The sequence below is a fragment of the Scomber scombrus genome, chromosome 19, assembly GCF_963691925.1.
Source record: "Scomber scombrus chromosome 19, fScoSco1.1, whole genome shotgun sequence".
NCBI lineage: Eukaryota > Metazoa > Chordata > Actinopteri > Scombriformes > Scombridae > Scomber > Scomber scombrus.
The window spans coordinates 1,250,444-1,270,337 of record NC_084988.1 but is presented as its reverse complement, the minus strand read 5'-3'; the positions used below and the strand labels follow the sequence as shown (position 1 = coordinate 1,270,337).

The window sequence follows — 19,894 nt, the reverse complement described above, 5'->3', positions numbered from 1 at the left end:
CAAAAATTGAATTTTTATTTCCATTTTTGTAAACTGTGGGTCACATTAGGGAAAAGTCGGGTGTTTTTACAGCTATGTAAGGGTTAATGTAATAATGTGAATGTAAATGTGCATATTATTGTTATTTTGTAGACTGCTCCAACATTGTTCTGGAAACTTTCCTGCCAATAGATAAAAAACCCATTGAAATGAACTGAACTGAGAGAGAGAGACACTGAGAGACTGAATGGAGAGAGGGATTGGGAGAGAGTGGGAGGAGTAGAGAGAGAGAGAGAGAGAGAGAGAGAGAGAGAGAGAGAGAGAGTCGCCATTACTGCCTGGCAGTGCTGCTGAGAGGGGAGGGAGCTCAGAGAGAGAGAGAGAGGGGGAGAGAGAGGTAGAGATAGAGAGAGGAGAGGTTTCAGCTTTCAGTGCATACACACATACCAACCAGCATAACACCAAAATACACTGAAATCCAGGCTACAACTACACGGGACTGCACCTCCACCTCCACCTCTGTCTGACTTCAGACCCTGCTGCAGATTGTTGGATTGTACTGAGAGTTTTTATTTTTGCCTTTTTTTTTTTTCTTCTTCATGTTGGAAAAGCTTCTTTCTCCTGTTCTCTGTGGTATGTGGATCTGGGAGCGACCATGTTATTAGGTGGGTAGGGGGGGGGGGTGGGGGGGGGGAGTGTATTTGGGACTGTGTGTGTGTGTGTGTGGGGGGGGGGGATTGGGGATTTGATTAGCTTTTACTAGCACACTCTTTTATTTTATATTTGTTGTTTGTGAAACCTTAACGTCTCATGACTGCACTGTCCTCTCAGTTAAAGGCGAGGAAGAGGAAGAGTGGTTTATTTTATTTTAACCCCGCTTGCTTCTTCCCCCCCCCTCCCCAAAGCTCCAAGTGTTTTAGCCCCCATGGGTGAGGTGCTGGCTAACGCTAGCTGGGCTATGCTAAGCTAACATGCTAATGGTAGCTAATCGGGGGATTGTGGAAAGGTGCTCTCTCTCTCTGTTTTTTCTTCAATTCCTCCTCTTTTTCTTAGCGCATGAGGGCCAAACTAAGGCCGAGCCAAGCTTCATCTTCTTCCCTTTCTTCTTCCCCTTTTCTCTCCTTTTCCCTAAAAACGAGGAATCAATAAGGAGCCAATGTTAGCCTCGGTGCTTTGACGCATTAACGTCTGTTAGCTTCACTAAACTAACTCATTAATTAACAGTTAACGTTTAAATCTCCGTTAACGTTCATTTTTTAACATTTTCTCCACAACCCCTTTTTCTTCTGACTTCATTACAACATAATGAGAAAGAGCTTAAATGACAAATCTTATGAAAATATACTTAAAACATTTCACTGTTTAAAGTATTTTCTTTAAATAGTGAAATAAAACGATTTATGTTGAGCTTTTAACGGTTTAAACGGCTCATTTTTAAATGTTAACGGCTCATTTTTAAATGTTAACGGCTCATAAGTTGGTTTAGAAGTTGCTAGTTTTAAACGTTAAAGACATTAAAATATACAAAAAAGACAATAATGTGCCTAATATGTCTTTTTACTCCACTAAAAAAAGGACAATTACCCTGTTAAAATCTGTATAATGTCATCTTTCCTCTTTATGTAGGTATAGTTGTTAGATATATATTAAAATATACAGAAAATAGACTAATCTTGGATCAATAATGTGCCTGATATGTCATTTTTACTCCCCTCAAAAAAGGATAATTACCATATTACAATCTTTATAATGACATTTATTCCTCCTTATCTAGGTGTAGTTGTTAGATATATATATTAAAACATACATAAATAGACTCATCTTGTGCCTAATATGTTTTTTACCCCACTAAAAAAAGGATCATGTTAAAATGATCTTTCCTCCTAATGTAGGTGTTGTTATCTTTTTTAATATTAATTAAAGTGTCCTGTCATCTCATGGCTCATACCTTGGTTTTAAAGATTAAAGATCCCCTCCCCCTTACATATATATTAAAACACAGCTTGGGTCAATCATGTGCCTTATATGTTGTTTACCCCACTAAAAAAAGGATAATTACCCTGTTAAAAATCCATATAATGGCATCTTTCCTTCTTCTGTAGGTGTAGTTGTTATTTTTTATATAAATTAAAGTGTCTTGTCATCTCATGTCTCATATGTTAGTTTTTAAGTTGCTAGTTTTAAACATTAAAGATCCCCTCTATATCTATTAAAACATACAAAAAAGACACAGCATGGGTCAATAATGTGCCTCAAAAAAAGGATAATACCACTTAAATTCTTTATAATAGCATCTATTCCTCCTTCTGTAGGTGTAGTTGTTATTCTTTTAACATTAAAGTGTCCTGTCATCTCATTTGACTTTAAACACCTTTTTTTATCAAGCATTCATATTCACAGTACAGCTCCAGTTGTTCTAGTTCTGCATCTAAACTGTTATGTATAAATAAATATGAACATGCAAATATATTTAATCTCCAATAGTTTGAACTGCTGGACACAAGATGTCTCCTCCTTAACTGTAAAGTCCACTCTCTGAAAAGACAAAAGTTTCCACATAGCAGTTGTGTAAGTTTAAAATTGGACAGGATTAGGCCTCGAAACTGGCTGTGATGTCACACATGCATCATAGATATGCACACACACCTCCTTTTTAAAAAGATAATTCAGTGAGCTCAGAGAGAAACTTTCCACTTTGCAGTAAATTAATGTGTAAAACATCCTTTTTTTCTTTTTGCATGGTGTCAAACTCTGCACATCAGTGAAGCTTTAAACATCCAGCTTGTAGGAGAAAGATAAATGTTAGGAGATACATTGGGATAGGAGGATGGGATAGGAGGATGGGATAGGAGGATGGGATGGGAGGATGGGAGGATAGGATGGATGCTATCAGGCAGGTTATTGAATTTGACCCCTTGCAAGTGTCGTCCGTGATAAGAAGCTGTAACCACACTTGTCATCAGCTGATTATTAACTTTTCATCCTGTGTCTGTGGCAGCGTTGAGGTCAGTGTGAGGCTTCGTCCTGCTGCAGCTCTGCGGGCCATTTCCATCGACTGCTGCGGCTCCTTTTGCCCTTTTACCCCCCCCTTTCTGAAACTGTCTTTTATTAAAGGGATAGTCCGGCTTTTATCTAAACGAGCAGACACCTTGATGTTTCCTCTTTGACTTTCTGCAGTGACTCTCCCCTCAGTGCTTTCTCCTTTGCTTTATTTTAGAGGTCGTTTTTAATATATTAATTTCCTTGAAATGTGCTGCTGAGTAATTTGCAGGTATCTAACACTTCATAGTAAGACATTAGACAGAAAGGGTGGTGCAGTTTGGTACCAATAAATGGGAAAAAAAGTTGATATAGGTTCAATTTCTTAATAAATTAGACTTAATTTCAATGAATAATTTAAATTTTTTCCTAATATGAAGCTGCTGTGTTCATTTTAAGGACATTTCTTTGAAAGGATTATATAAATTGTTGTATACAGAGAATGTGCTCATTATATAGAGATTTTAAAGAAACAACCTAATAAACTATAATACAGTTTGACACACAAACTAAGTATTTTCTGTATGTTAAATAAGAGTTTTTTTCATATTAATCACCATGAATCCAGTTCTAATGATTAGCTACTTAACAGTTAAAACAATTTAACGCTTTTTATTGACAATTTTTACCATATTGCACCATCCTTGCTGTGAAATGTCTATTGTTAAACACCTGCAAAGTAAACAAGAAACAACCTAATATACTATAATGTAGTTATAACAAGTTGCTATTTAACAACCAAACCAATTTAACCCTTTTTAAAATGTTTTTTCTTACATTTTTTAAACCAAATGGCACCACCCTGCCCTATAAAGGAACTGTTAAACACCTGCAAAGTACATTTCCAGGAAGTGACACCTGTAAGATAAGGCGTTACCAAAATATGTGTGGTGATGCTACTGGAGTTATACAACTTGATGAAGTCATCATTTTTATTATGTGTGGAGAAATACCAGTTATGGGAGGATCTTTCTATTGTTTCTGCCTATAGTGTGATGTTATGTAGTTTTTAGTGTCTATAAAACTACTAAAGCTCATTGGATGATTCATTAGGGTATTTGTTCTTTATCACTAAAGTTGGTATGCAGGGCGTTTTTTTCGTAAATGGGCAATAATTAATCATATTGAGTCAAATATTTCCAATCAGCTGAATGTTGTCAATGTTCTGATTGTAACAAACATTGAAATAGTATTTAATTTTAGTAAGTGTTATTTTATTACATTAATACGTTCTCTGTTGCTTATAGACGTATTATTATTACCAATCCAGACATTTAATTTATTGACCATTGGACCAGCAGAGATACTCGCTTACTGAATATCATCATTGATGGATGTAGACAGGCCCGTCTGCAGAGCTTTGTGTTTGTGGTGAGACCAGAACCAAACTGCAGATTGGTATTGGCATATGCTAACGCGGTGGGTTATATTCAATACCATTAACAGTGTCAACAAACCGAATAAGGCTCACCAGCAGTGACTGATGGCCGCGTTGATGGTGTCAGTCGGCCTATAAACTGCTGTTCTTACATCATCGACGCTCGGCTTCAGGCTTGGACCTGACTCAAGAGGACAACATCGTTTTTTTCTTTATTTTTTTTTGGATCGTTCTTAAAAACATCTGAGCGTCTTCGATGGAAACTATTTTCCAAGAAGCAGCAGCCAGATGCCTTCTGTTACATAAAGTATTTTTCAGTGGAAGTAATCAATATATAATCAAATATTTATTATAATTTAAAAGCACGATGGATAAAAATATTCTTAGACAGCAGCAGACGAAGCAAATGTATTGATTAAAATGAAACATTAAACCTAGTTACTACAAAACTATTCATAATACACTCATAATTAGATGAGGTCTATTTCTAGAGCAGATTATTGGATTTGTCAACAATTTGAGGCTAACAGGAAGGTTTTGTAGTTTCTGCGTCATTGTTTAGGGATGAAACTAATGATGATTTACATTATTGATGAATCTGTGGATTTTTTGGTCAATTATTGATGAGTTCTAGGTCTATAAATGGAAATGGTGAATAAATTGTTGATCATTGTTCAAGGTGGTGTCCACAACTCACAGATATTCAGTTTACTGTCGTATAAGACCAAAGAAACCAGGAAATATGAAGCTTAAAAAGGAGAATTTATGCTTTTTTCCTTTAAAAAATGATTCAAAATAATAATTGACCAATGGTTGCAGCTCTATAACAGACGCCAAATGTTGATTTCTGTTTCCTCAAGGGACGACAACAGTCCAAAGCACACAGATATTTAGTTTACTGTCATATAAGACTAAGGAAAACAGAAAATATGAAGCTGAACAAGGAGAATATGGTTAAAAAATAATAATCAACCAATCGTTGCAGCTCTATGAATGTTGCCAAATGTTGATTACTGTTTCCCAAAGTGACGAAAACAGTCGACAACTTAAAGATATTCAGTTTACTGTCATATAAGACCAAAGAAACCAGAAAATATGAAGCTTAAGAAGGAGAATTTGATTCAAAAATGATAATCGACCAATCGTTGCAGCTCTACAACAGCCGCCAAATGTTGATTACTGTTTCCCAAAGTGACGACAACGCTCCACAACACACATATATTCACTTTACTGTCACTAGAGAGTCAATAATCCAGGAAATATGAAGCTCAAGAAGGAGAATTTTGTTAAAAAATGATAATCAACCAATCGTTGCAGCTCTATAAAAGTTGCCAAATATTGATTACTGTTTCCTCAAGGGACGAAAACAGTCCATAACTTAAAGATATTCAGTTCAATGTCATATTAGACCAAAGAAACCAGAAAATATGAAGCTTAAAAAAGAGAATTTGATTAAAAAATGATTCAAAATGATAATCAACCAATCGTTGCCGCTCTATAAAAGTTGCCAAATGTTGATTACTGTTTCCCAAAGTGACGACAATGCTCCTCAACACCCAGATATTCAGTTTACTGTCATATAACCGTAAATAAACCAGGAAATATTCACATTGGTGAAGCTGGAATCAGAACATGTGGGTGTTTCTCTTAATAAAATGACTCAAAATGATGAATCAGCTGTAATCGTTGTAGCTGTGACAGGTAACGATTTAAAGACTTGAACGTGAGCCACAGCCCCGACTGGTCCGGTCTATCGTGATTTATACTAAGAGGAAAAAGAAAAACATGTTTGCTATGTCAGGTTTTCTCCTCTCCGTCTGCAGATCGCTCAATTTGACTTCTGCATTTTTTTTGTTTTTTTGGCTCGTGCTCGTACGTTTTTTAAAATTAAACTCTTCTTGTGGGAGGAGAGTCATCGTCTGTGCCTCAGATCAGACTTTCTTTCTTTTGGAAGGGGGGGGGGGGGGGGAGGGGAACCATAATGAGTCAGTGCTGTCTGATTTAAAGTAGACAGGAATGGGACGCTCCTCTTCTCTGCTTTGTGAGATAAAAAAGTTTCTTCTTACCTTTTAAAATAAAAGAAAACAGAAAGAAAAGAAAAATCCAATAGAGGTTTTAGCTTTTCAAAGGTTCAGCATCCTCCTCTGTGTTTCAGGGCTTAACAGCATTTAGTCATCTGTAAAACCAGCTTGCCAAGTGATACCTTAATCCTCAACCCCCCCCTCGGTGCTGCCTCCAAGTGAATAGACTCATCATGATGCACGAGGCTATTTTAGCTATTAGTGAAGCACAAACACAGTGTGGGCTGGTTTTGCAGCTATAAGACAGTTTCTGCTGGGTCTTAAAAGTCTTATAAAAAGTCTCAAATTTGATCAACTCAATTTTAGGCCTTTAAAAAGTCTTAAACACGTCCATATGTTGCATACAAGGTCTTAAATTACATTTAATTAAGTCTTAAATATGTACGTTGATTTATCGCTATTGGCTTCAACAGTCAGGATTCAGTGGTTGGTTAAAACTGGTACCAAACCATCAATTTGAAACGCAGTGTGTATTATCTGCAAGAAGTCCCTCAAATCATGCAAACTTGGTGTGAAAGCTCTGATGTCAAGATCAAATCAGAGACTGCGATTTTCCTTATTTTGTCGTACTTCGTGTAGGTCTTAAATTTAATTAATAATGGTCTTAACCCTTTATAGGCACTCATTGAAATACTTGGAAATTTGCATTAACCCAGAGAGTTATTGGGGAATATTACATGACTTTTTATATGTTGCAAATCAGGGTCATTGAAGTTGCCATATATGGTTCATAAAGGGAGGCTATTTTGGATGTTTACGGAAGTTACCAAATATAGTCACTTGCCCGATAAAGGGTTAAAAAAAGTCTTAAATTTAACTTGTTCAAACCTGCAGAAACCCTGTAAAATAAGACCACAGGCTGCATCCAGGTGCATTATTATAACACACAGCTAACAGGCTAATGCTTCATACTGGGTCACACACACACACACACACACACACACACACACACACACACACACACACACACACACACACACACTCTCATGACTCCCGTGTTGACCCCAGTGTGTTGACAGCAGAGTATTCATATTGGCTGACAAAAAATGTGAAACAGATGTTTTAAAATTGGGTGAGTGATCTTCTCCAACGCTGCGGTCTGGACGGAGGAATAATCAGTCGGCCATGACGGTTGTTCAGCAGGAAATTAATAGATTGCAGCTTCTGTAATTGATGGTTTTATGTCATCTGCCAAGTAAAGTTTCCCGGGTTTTTTTTATGTATTAGCTGCAGTGTCACCAATGTGAGAACTGTTTAATAATAATAATAATAATAATACAATATTTAGGATTATAGGTTGTTTGTAAGCATGTGTAATGGACAGTTATCATTTTAAAGTTAATAATTCCTCTAAAATAACCTAGAAAACGTCATATAAAGATCGTTATATTCAGCTCACGATACGAGACGATGCACGATATTAGATTCATGAGGACGAAACGAGATTTTAATATCAATTTTTAAGACAATCACAAAATGCAAAACAATCCAGGTGCATTTAGAAATGTTTTAACTAATCATCTTGTAATGAAAGTCACTTCTAAACACTTCTAAATATGAATTACTGTAAAAGGTTTTGCCCCCTTAAATAGATAGAAATAACCATAAATACCAAAATTATACAATCACAAATACTAAAAATGAAGCATGAAGAATAGAAACAATTCTACTATATAAATATAAGTGAAATAAAGAATCAAATTATCACAAATTATAACATATTTCTAATAAAACCCCCCACAGAAATTAAAGTAAATTGCACATATCCTATCACACAAATACACAAATAGAACAACATTGTGTTTTAATTGGTAGTGTGACCGATTTAGCTTTTTGGCATCATTAGGCTCCCGTAGCTGCTTCCCCTTACATCATGCTCTCAGTGTAGAGACCTGAAGTAAACCTCAAACCTTCCCTCTGCTCCCCTCCTCCTCTCCTACTGCTGACTGTCAGATCTTCTCAGCAGGTTCGAAGCTGTTAGTTCACAAACTAGAACGAAGGCGCCGACTGCTGCAAAGTTAAATGACCCACGCGGATATAAAAAGAAAGACGTGACGTGTGAAAGAGAAATAGAAAACAGATCAAACAGTCTTTATTCTTTGTAGTTTTGTTTTTGATGTGTGTGTGCCTGGTGCTGCACCCCATATGATGCCCATATCACCCATATGATGCCCATATCACCCATATCACCCATATCACCCTTATGATGCCCATATCACCCATTACATCCATATCACCCACATCACCCATATGATGCCCATATCACCCATTTCACCCATATCTAAATCCACCACTGGTGCTGTCTGCAGCTGGAAACTGTTTCATGAGAAAGTTTTTCACCTTCAAAGAGAAATATCATCACTTTGGCATGAGATCGCGTAATACTTCTACCAATGTGTGATGGACAGCTGCCAATTTCTTGTCATTTTTAAAGTCAATAATTCCTCTAAAATAAACTAAAACATGATCAGTACATTAATCAGTACTGTAACTAGTTTCAGCCATAGGAGCTTTTATGGTTAGCAGGTGTTATTGCCACTTTTTTACTGTTTAATAATCATAATAATACAATATTTAGGATTTTAAAGTAAATAATGTCTCTTAAAATAAACTAAAACTTGATCAGTACATTAAACAATACTGGTCTTCATTTTAGCCTTAAGAGCTTTAATGGTAGTCAGCTGTTATTGCCACTTTTTAATGGTTTAATAATCATAATTATGTAATATTTATGATTATAGGCTGTTTGTAAGCAGTGTGAAGACTTTAGTTGATATGTGCTAATGTGTGATGAACAGCTGACATTTTAAAATCAATAATTCCTCTAAAATAAAAAAATAAACATGATCAGTATATTAATCAGCACTGTAAATAGTTTAAACCTTACATACTTTAATGGTAGCAGGCGTTAATGCCCCCTCAAACCTTGTGCACACATGTAGTGGCTCACTATTTAATAATACTAATAATAATGATAAATATGTATGATTAGAGGCTGTTTGTAAGCATGTGTGATGGACAGCTGTCATTTCTTGCCATTTTAAAGTCAATAATTCTTTAAATTAAACTTAAAAATGATGATTACATTAGTTTCAGCCATAAGAGCTTTAATGGTAGCAGGTGTTAGTGCCACTGTTTAATAATCATAATAATGCAATATTTATGATTTAGAGGCTGTTTGTAAGCATGTGTGAAGACATTACTAAGGTGTAATGGGCAGTTAGTCATTTTAAAGTCAATAATTCCTCTAAAATAAACTCAACCATGATCACTACACTAATCCGCTCTATAAATAGTAATGACTTTTATCCCAGGAGGAGTTAATGGAAGCAGGTCTTGTGGTCAGGTGTGGCTTCAGTATCAGTAGCAGTACAGTAGCCATTGTAGAGGGAGGAGGAGGAGGAGGAGGAGGAGGAAAGGTTTGATTATTACCAAACCTGACAGACCTGCTGGATGGTTTTTTAACTCGCTGACATCATCTTAATATCCTGGGTGTGTTTATGAGGGACTTTTTATTTGGAGACACAAACAGTTGATCAGGTGACACTAAACACAAGAAGAGACTCATTTCCTCTTTGTGATTGCTGCTTACTGCCGTCTTTATAAATACATTTAATTATTAGAACAAGAAAACAGGTAGCGCAGCTTTTCTTTGATTATGATCTGAAGTTATGGAATAAACTTATTTATTTAATCTGGTTTATAATTAGTGTTATTTTACTAAAGGTGTAATTATTTACTAATTATAGGCTGTTTGTAAGAAACTAAAGCTGTTTAAATGACAGCTGAAAACATATTTGGCTTTTAATTAGTGTCATTTTCAACTTATTTTTACTAAATATCTAATTTTATTTTTATTTGTATATTTCTGTCGGTCGTTCAACAGGAAATTAATAAATTGTAGCTTCTGTAATTGATGGTTTTATGCAGTGTTTAATAATAATAATAATAATAATAAAAATAATAATAAAAGTGCAATATTTTAGATTATAGGCAGTTTGTAAGCAGTATAAACTACCTAAAGTTGTTTAAATGACAAAAGCTTATTTATTTAATCTGGCTTTCAATTAGTGTCATTTTAACTTATTTATTATATAATATATTTATTATTTCTGTTGTTTTCTATTGAATTTTGCACTTTAAGCTTCATTCATTGTATGAAAAGTGCTCTATAAATAAAGTGTATTATTATTATTAGTTGTATAAATATGAACAATGGGTTGTATCTTAGTTGTTGTAGATGTCTAAATTAATAATAATAATAATAAGTTTAATTTATATAGCGCCTTTCACAAACCCATGGAGGCTTTACAGCAACAACAAATAAATAAATAAATAAATAAAACAAGACGATGCAGAGGAGGAAGAAGAGAAATGTTCATTGTAAAGAAAAGTACTAAATCACTTCATTAGGTGTTATTTTTTATCTTAAAGTTGCTGTAAACTTCCTCTCTTCCTCACCCTTTCCTTGCACAGGTGACATCATCACCTTGGCCTCTATAAACAGTCGGGTGGGTGGGAGAGGGGGGGGACGGGGGCGGAGGGGGGGACGGGGTCTCATTCCTTCTCGTCAGTGGACCGAATTCCTGCTCGGCTGCAGTTTCTCAGGCTCAGCGTGCTGTCGTGCTGCAGCGAGCGGTTCCAGCTCACGCAGGCAAATTCACTGGCTGATTGCCATCGTTCTGTAAAACACAACAATGAGTGCAATTCTCTCGACAGTTATCAGTTATCTGCCTGTAGTTAGGTCATGGAAGGGTTCAGGCTTGTTTGACTGTGACAGTTACAGATAATGCTGACAGAAAGTTTTACACAGTCAATCATATGTGCAGAGTTTGGCATTGAGTTTAATTTCTGCTCTGTCTGCAGTTGTTAAACATTTCATTTCACGTGCTTGTTGATGTCTAACAGATGAGGTGTGCATGTGAAATATTAAAAAAAAGGGCGGTGGCGAGATAATTTCGTTCCAGATAATAAAAAAGAAGAAGAACTGCTAATCAGGACCAGAGTTGAGCAGAATGTATTACTAGAGGGAGAGGGGGCAGAATAATCAGGATTACACGTTTCAGTCACGTTTAGGTTTGAGCCCCGACGACGATGATGATGATAACAAATCTGTGAACTGATTTATTTTCTCTGTTTCATTCTCACAGCGAGGCAAATCATTTCTAGGTCAGTGGCTGTCAAAGGGCTGGAGTTGCATGCCATTTTTATCCTGCCTCGGCACAAATTGGTTGAAAGCCCTTCTTTTTCTCTGTGAAGGGGAAAAGTGACATTGCAGAGCTCTGTCCGTGATTGAATTACTTTCCCTTTCTGTTATATAAGTTAGCATCTCACACTTTGATTTTTGTCTCCTTGACATTTTAATATTGCTGTCGTAAAAGAAAATGTCACTTTTTAAAATGTTTTTAAATGCAGGACATGTTCCCATCACATTTTTATTATTATAAACCTATTATGATAAGGATTTTAAAACTAGCACATTTATAACTAGCGTGTGAAAGTGCCGATCAAAAGCCTTTTTATTAAGCTTTTATCATTTAGCAGGGATTATTTTTTTTCTCTGCAGGTGTGGTAATGTGCACTTTGTCTAATTTTCTGATAACTCCATGTAATGCCAGATTAACACGTTTGATTTGTAATTTCAAGTCACTTTACAATCCAAATATGTGCACGCGTGTCTCAGAGGGATACGCTGAGAAACAAAGAGCTCATTTTATTATTTGTGATAAGGTGATTGAAGTGCTGTAAGGACAAATGAGTGCAGACATGTTTGTTTGTTTAGTCTTTATCTTCTCCTAATTGTGAATTCCATGTCTTGCAGGCAGGTGATAAAAGGAGAAGCCGGCTGCTCTGTCCCAGCTTAAAGAAGACCCAGGATAGAAAGTGACAGAGATACACAGAGTTGGAGTCGGAGGGTGGATTCAGCACAGCTAAGGGAAAATCAGAATGAATGTGCTGCTGTACCACTGACAAGCAGAACTGGAATGATATCTTGACCTTTTTTCCTGGAAGTGACAAAGTTAGCGATGAGCGGGGGGATATAATGGCCAAGAACAAGGATGCGCGGCCCCCGTCATTCGCCGTCAGTGTGGTTGGCCTCTCGGGGACGGAGAAAGAGAAGGGAAACTGTGGCGTGGGCAAGTCCTGTCTGTGCAATCGATATGTGCGTCCTGATGCGGACAACTACTACGTAGAGCACACCTCAGTGCTGAGCACAATAGACTTTGGGGGGCGTGTGGTTAACAATGACCACTTCCTGTACTGGGGGGACGTGTGCCACCGTGGGGACGATGGGTTGGAATGTAAAATCCAAATCATCGAACAGACAGAGTTCATCGATGATCAAACGTTTCTTCCGCATCGGAGTACCAACCTGCAGCCGTACACCAAACGGGCGGCGGCGACCAAGCTCCAGTCAGCGGAGAAGCTTATGTACATCTGCACAGACCAGCTGGGCTTGGAGCAGGACTTTGACCAGAAGCAGATGCCTGATGGGAAGCTGAACATCGATGGCTTTATGCTCTGCATCGATGTCAGCAAGGGTTGCAATAGGAAGTTTGATGACCAAATGAAGTTTGTCAACAGCCTCTACTCCCAAATTGTTAAATCAAAGAAGCCGATTGTTGTTGCTGCCACGAAATGTGACGAGTGTGTGGACCAGCATCTGAGGGACCTTCAGGCCTTTGTAGCCAGCAAGAAGAATCTGCTGCTCATTGAGACGGCAGCACGCTCTAACGTCAATGTGGAGCTCTGCTTCAACGCCCTTATCCAGCATCTGGATAAAACAAGGGGGAAGCCAAAAACTGTGCCATACATGGACGCCTATAAAATCCATCGGCAGCTTGTTGCCTCAGTAACAGATCGATTTGAGAAAGTGATGGTGCATACGGTGAGAGATTACCACACCACGTGGAAAACTGTGATCAATAATTTGAAGGGTCAACCCGACTTTGAGGAGTTCATCAACCTGGAGGGCTCCAGGAAAGGCCGAAACATGTTCACAAAGCACATTGCACAACTGAAGCAGGAGCACATCAAGAGGAGGAGGGAAGAGTACCTGACGACGCTACCCAAAACCCTTAACAACCTCCTCAATCACCTGGAGGAGGTGGAGCACCTCACATGGCCTGAGGCGCAGAGTTTGATCCGGAACCGGTCTGATTTCCAGTATTGGTTTGTGGTTCTTGAACATACGCCATGGGATGAGACGGACCACATTGACAATAGTGACCGCAGGATACCTTTTGACCTCCTCAGCACACCCGATGGTGAGAGAATTTACCATAACCATGTACAGCACCTGATGTCTGAGAAGAGAAGGGGGGAGATGAAAGAGAGGTTCAAGAAGACGCTGGATAGGGTTCACTTTATCAGTGCGGGACAGCCCTGGGAGGAAGTCATGTGCTTCGTCATGGAGGACGAAGCTTACAAGTATATCACAGAATCAGATAGGAGGGATGTTTACTGTAGACACCAGCAGGAAATAGTTGAAAGGGCCAAAGAGGAGTTTCAGGAAATGCTTTTTGAGCATGCTGAGCTCTTCTACGACTTAGATCTGAATGCCACCCCCAGCTATGACAAGATGAGCGAAATCCACAGTGTGCTAAATGAAGAGCCCAGATATAGAGCGCTTCAGAAACTAGCCCCAGATAGAGAGTCACTTCTCCTCAAACACATTGGGTTTGTTTACCATCCCACAAAGGAGACATGCCTGAGCGGGCAGAACTGTGTGGATATGAAAGTGGAGCAGGTTTTAGCAAACAGGCTGGTGCAGCTCGACCACGGACGCTCTAATCTCTACTACAACAGTGCCAACATCGATAAGATCAACCTCTGCCTTCTGGGAAGGGAGGGTCTCGCACAGGAACTCGCCAATGAGATCCGAGCTCAGTCTACGGATGATGAATACACCCTGGACGGTAAAATTTATGAGCTGGAGCTTCTTCCCGTGGATGTCAACTCCACGCTGCTCTTCAGCCATACGTGGGTCTCCACGTTCAAGCCACATGGCTGCTTCTGTGTATTCAATTCCATAGAGTCCCTCAACTGTATTGGAGATTGCATAGGCAGGATCAGAGCAGAGATAACACAGAGTAGGAGAGATAGGTTTGCTCAACCACTACCATTCATTCTCATCCTGGCCAATCAGAGGGACAGTGTTTGTAAAAACATTCCCATCTTGAGGCATCAGGGCCAACAGCTGGCAAACAAGCTGCAGTGCACCTTTGTTGACATCCCCTCTGGGGCTTTTCCACGGAAATTTACTGAGTTCCAAATTAAGCAAGGACTCCGAGCAGCCCTGGACGGACTCAAACACAACTTTGATGTCTTGGCCCCGCTACCCTCTATCAAAGACATGTCAGAGACAGATCTTAGGATAGTTATGTGTGCCATGTGCTGGGATCCTTTCAGCGTTGACCTCATCCTCTCGCCTTTCCTAGACTCACACTGCTGTAGTGCAGGGCAGCCAGGCCAGAGCAACACACTCATACTGGACAAGATCATTGGGGACAGTAGGAGGAGGATCCAGGTCACTGTCCTTTCCTATCACTCTGCTATCGGTGTCCGCAAAGATGAACTGGTGCATGGCTACATTTTGGTCTACTCTGCCAAACGTAAGGCCTCTATGGCGACCCTGCGGGCGTTTTTGGCTGAGGTGCAGGACGTGATCCCTGTCCAGATGGTGGCAATCACTGACAGCCAGGCAGACTTCTTTGAGAATGACGCCATCAAGGAGTTGATGACGGAGGGGGAGCACATTGCGACAGAGATTGCTGCCAAGTTTACGGCACTATACTCACTGTCACAGTATCACAGGCAGACAGAGGTTTTTACACCGTTCTTCAATGAAGTGTTGGAGAAGAAGCCGAACATCGAGAGTTCCTTCCTGTTTGACAGCTCGTCTCGGGAGTGCACCACTGGTGCCAGTGAAGACGTCTTCCCTACATCACCCCATAGCCATTCTCCAGCCTACAACACTTATTACCCAGAATCTGATGATGATAACGAAGCCCCCCCACCTTACAGTCCCATAGGTGATGACGTTCAGCTTCTCCCCACTCCCAGTGATCGGGCCAAATACCGGATTGATCTGGAGGGGAATGAGTACCCAGTCCATAGCACACCTGTTGGAGACCATGAACGCAACCACAAAGTGCCTCCTCCCGTCCGCCCCAAACCGGTGCTCCCCAAGCCTAATGTCAAAAAGCTGGACCCCAACCTGCTCAAAACCATTGAGGCTGGCATGCGAAGCAACCGTAGGACACCGCGTGGCCCAATGACACACGGCGAGGATGTGGAGGCGTCAGAAAACTATGCAGACCCTGTGGACACATTGCTCCGGTCCAGAGGCTTCCACAATGATGACATATATGCTGTGCCTGATGACACACACAGCCGCTTGGTCAAAATAAGAAACTCATTTGGTGGGTTACATAGTCTCCACGTGGGAGGAGAGGAAGAGAACGGATTCGACCGCAAGTCTCAGGCTGGACGACGGCCGTCAAAATACAAACATCGTTCTAAAATCCTGTTCAGCAAGACGAAAGCCTACCAAAGACGATTCCACTCTGACAGCGATGGGGAGGAGTCTGGCCCCGCCACGCAGAAAAAGAAAAAGGGAAGAGCCCACCGAGGCAGCGAGGAGGATCCGCTGCTGTCACCTGCCGACCCCTGGAAGGGTGGAATAGATAACCCCGCCATCACCTCCGATCCTGAGCAGGAGGACAAGAAGATGAAGAAGAAGAAGCCCAAGACGCCAAAGGAACCGAAAAAGGTGAGTCTTGTCTTGTCTCTTCTCCGGGGGTTATGTTCTAGTTTAGTTTTTAATGTCAGGTCATATTTTATCAGCTGCAAAGAGGAAGGTTAGAGTGCTTTGTAGTCAGACAGAAGCAAGACAGCAAAGATACAGAGCCAAAGCTTTCTTGTGTTTTTAAGTGGCTGAAAGAAAGCTTCAGTTCATTGAATACAAGAGAGAGGGAGCGTGAATGAGAGCAGAAGTGATTGTGTATCATAGTGTGTAAGCGGACGTGTGTGTGTGGGTGTGAGATATGAGCAGATATCTGCTTTTAATAGGCCAGGGACTCCTGCTGAGAATAAACTAATTTGATAATTGATTGATGGACCCCGCCGCCTGCCTGTTTACCGGGCCGCCCACCTTACAGGTCCCAGACAAGCGATAAAAATGATTGATATAAGACGCAGCGTTAGAAAGAGCAGGACTCCGTCTGTACAGTCTCAGAGCGGAGGCTGCAGCTGTGTTAAGATGCCAGCATATCCTACACAGCAGGTCCGACACCTACACCGATATATGAGCTAGTGCATTTCATTCAGCTGGTTGCATCTAGACGTTAAAGTCTAATTAACACACAGTTGTCAGTTAAACTAGCATTTCCTGTCTCTCTTACACATACAAATACAGATCGAAGATGTTTAAGATGCAGCTAAAAGCACACATTAGCATCAATGAATATACACACAGTCACAATAGGGATTGTTACATCCCCCTAATTAATACAGGGGATGAGGGGAGTAACACATTTAGGGGCTCGTCTGGGATTTGACCCTGTGACACACCAACTCCGCCCGCCAGAATCAGAAGTTACAACAGAAACTACATTTTTAAATTAATTGCAGCTGAAGATTGATCCTCTACATAGTATTTTTCAGATTTCAAATGGTTTAATCCTTTACATACTGTTCATATTTTGACTCATAATTAGTCTGAACACCAATTCATATTCATAAATTCATCATCAGTCATTAATAAATGTTTGATTAATCCTTCTGTTTGATTAAAAGACATTCACAATCACTATTTTATGGTCCAGGAGAACTTTTTATAGAATATGATGAATACAACAACATATTTTAATGCTGATTTCTTACTTTTGTTATAAATACAGATAAAATTTGTACAGTCGGCTGCATAAAATTTTAAAAAAATGATGTATTTTATGTCCATTTTTGTATATTTGGCGTCACATTAGAAAAAATCTGCCTAAAATAAATGTAAATACAGTGTTTCTACAGCTGTCAAATGTAAAAATATCAGTGTCAAATTTGACCCTGATCAGTATGTAAGGGTTAAAAACTTGTATTATGTTCAAATGCTGAAACTCATCAGCAGCAAAACAGTCTGCTTAGGATTAAAAAACAATGTTTGCAGTCACTTGAAAAAACCTGGCTACTATTTAACAATTTGCAAGTGTTCAGCAAAATAATCACAGCATGACTATTTGTCAGTTTCCTGCAGTCCGAGTACAAAAACACACACACAATCGGACTCGTGCGTGTGGAGCCGGCACGCTGCCACGGATCAGATAATAGTTTGCAAATCAGCAGAGAAACAGCCGTCGGCGCTACATGGGCGTCGTGGAACGCAAGGGCAGCGTAGGAACATTCAAACTGTCTTTGATAATCAGCAGAGAGCCAACGGAGAACCAGAAGGTACAAAATGGAAGGTGTTTAGACGCCGTCCTGGCCAATTAGAGACCAGCCCCGAACCGCTGTAGGCATGACAACACTTTGAAGAGCAGAGGAGTGTGGGAAATCAAAGCCACCCCAGCACCTCGTTACTCGTCCCAGCTTCAGTCTACAATAATGTCTGTTGTTGTCTTCTTTCTTCGTCTTCCTCCACATGAACCCTCCCTCCCTCGCTCTCTTTCTCTCTCTCTCTCGCTCTCTCTCTCTTCATCCCACTAACTTTCTGTCTGATCTATTCCCTGATTGCAATCCTCCTCCTCCTCCTCTTCTTCTTCGTTCTCTCCCTCTGATATGTTCTGCCTCCTCTTCACCCTCTCTCCTCCTCCTCCTTTTTTATTTTGCATTCCCTCATGTCTTTTTCTCAATTCCCTCTTCTTTTCTGTCTCCTTCTTCTTCATCTTCTTCTTCTTCCCTTGACCTTCTTGTTTCTAATTTTGTAACTACTTATCACTCTTTCTTTTTTATCTGCTTCCACCTAAACTCATCTCTGGGTCCAACATTCCCCTTTCTCTTTCTTCCTCCCTCAAACTTCTATTCCCTTTCTTTCTATCCCCTTTTCTTTCTCTTTTATTCATCATTCTCTGTACTTCTTTTCCTCCTCTCTTCGCCTTCCTTTTGATCTCCTCGTCCATCATTCCTTCGCTCTTTCTTCTTTTATTCCATCTTTAAATGGACCATTGCTCTTTTAACCTCTCTATTTCCTAATTTCCTATTTTCCTCCACCCTTTTCTCTTCTCTACCTCTCCCTTCCTTCCTTCCTTCCTTCCCTCCCTTACTCACCTCTCTTACCAATCTTTCTCCCTCTTTCTCCTTCACCTTGTTCTTTGTCCTCTTTGTCTCATCCCATCTCATTATTCTCTCCTTACAGCCGAGATCTTCCAAGCCCCCTAAGCCTCTGTACCCCCCCACCCGGAGAACCTGGGAGAGCAACTACTTTGGCGTTCCCCTGCAGAACCTGGTGACCTCGGACCGACCCATCCCGCTCTTTATCGACAAGTGCGTCGACTACATCGAGCGTACAGGTAAGGCATCGGTTTTCATCAGTCTCTCTCTCTCTCTTTCTTTCTCTTTCTCTTTCTTTCTCTTTCTGTTTTGAGTCTTTCCTGCACAGCTGGTTTCTTTCCATGTGCAAAGAGTTTTGTGCTTGTTTGCTTGTTTTTTAAGTGCCTCTCATGCCTTTCCAAATAAGTAATTGAGGGATGGAAGGGGAAGGATGGAGGGCTTGACTCTGATGTCACCCTGTTGTCTGGCTCTGTCAGTCGGCCTGTTGGGCTGCCAGTCGATACTTGTCAATTTGAATTCGATGAGCTTTATTGGCACAGTGTTTGATGTGTTGCCAGGAGCACACAGCTGGAATGATGACAGAATAACATGATAACGATTACTGAGATTAAAAACAAGTGGTGAAGCAGGCAGTAGAGAGATTTAAAGAGAAGAAAAAGCATGAACATGGAAGTGAAATTGCAGATGTTAGTATTGTATTTAAGAGTATAGCTGCACCTCTATAGTCCCTCAATGTTTCCTTATTGCTTCATATTGTTTTAAGCAGATTTCTTGTGCATCTTATTGTGTTGGTGGCCCAAGTTTGGAATATCTATTAAAGTTAGGAAAAAGTATTGTTCTGGTATTAGTATTGAATATTAAAGCATCTTTGGTTGTTTGACCTTTTTCTTGTGGATAAATATAAGAATCTGAGCTGTCATTACTTTTCAAATTCAGCGTGCATCGAGGTCAAAGGTTACTAGTTCAAATCCCCACCGAGGTAAAGTAGTAGCAGTAGTAGTAGCAGTAGTAGTAGTAACCTTTATTTATACTTGAGGGATTATTTAAAGTGACATCAACTCACTTACAAAGACAGAAAGGGACAACCAAGGACAAATCTAGATAAAATAAGTATAATACATAAAATAAAATACCTGTGATTACAAGTAGA

General features: G+C 39.8%; 1 protein-coding gene across 1 annotated transcript; it reads left to right on the top strand.

Moving 5' to 3' along the window:
• Window positions 1-398: 398 nt before the first annotated feature.
• arhgap5 (Rho GTPase activating protein 5) lies at window positions 399-19,336 on the top strand. The gene is made up of 4 exons (XM_062440791.1): window positions 399-644; window positions 12,299-16,252; window positions 18,830-18,983; window positions 19,221-19,336. Exons 2-4 carry the CDS (start codon window positions 12,428-12,430, stop codon window positions 19,334-19,336), a joined length of 4,095 nt encoding a protein of 1,364 aa, XP_062296775.1. The 5' UTR covers window positions 399-644; window positions 12,299-12,427.
• The last annotated feature ends 558 nt before the right edge of the window (window positions 19,337-19,894 follow it).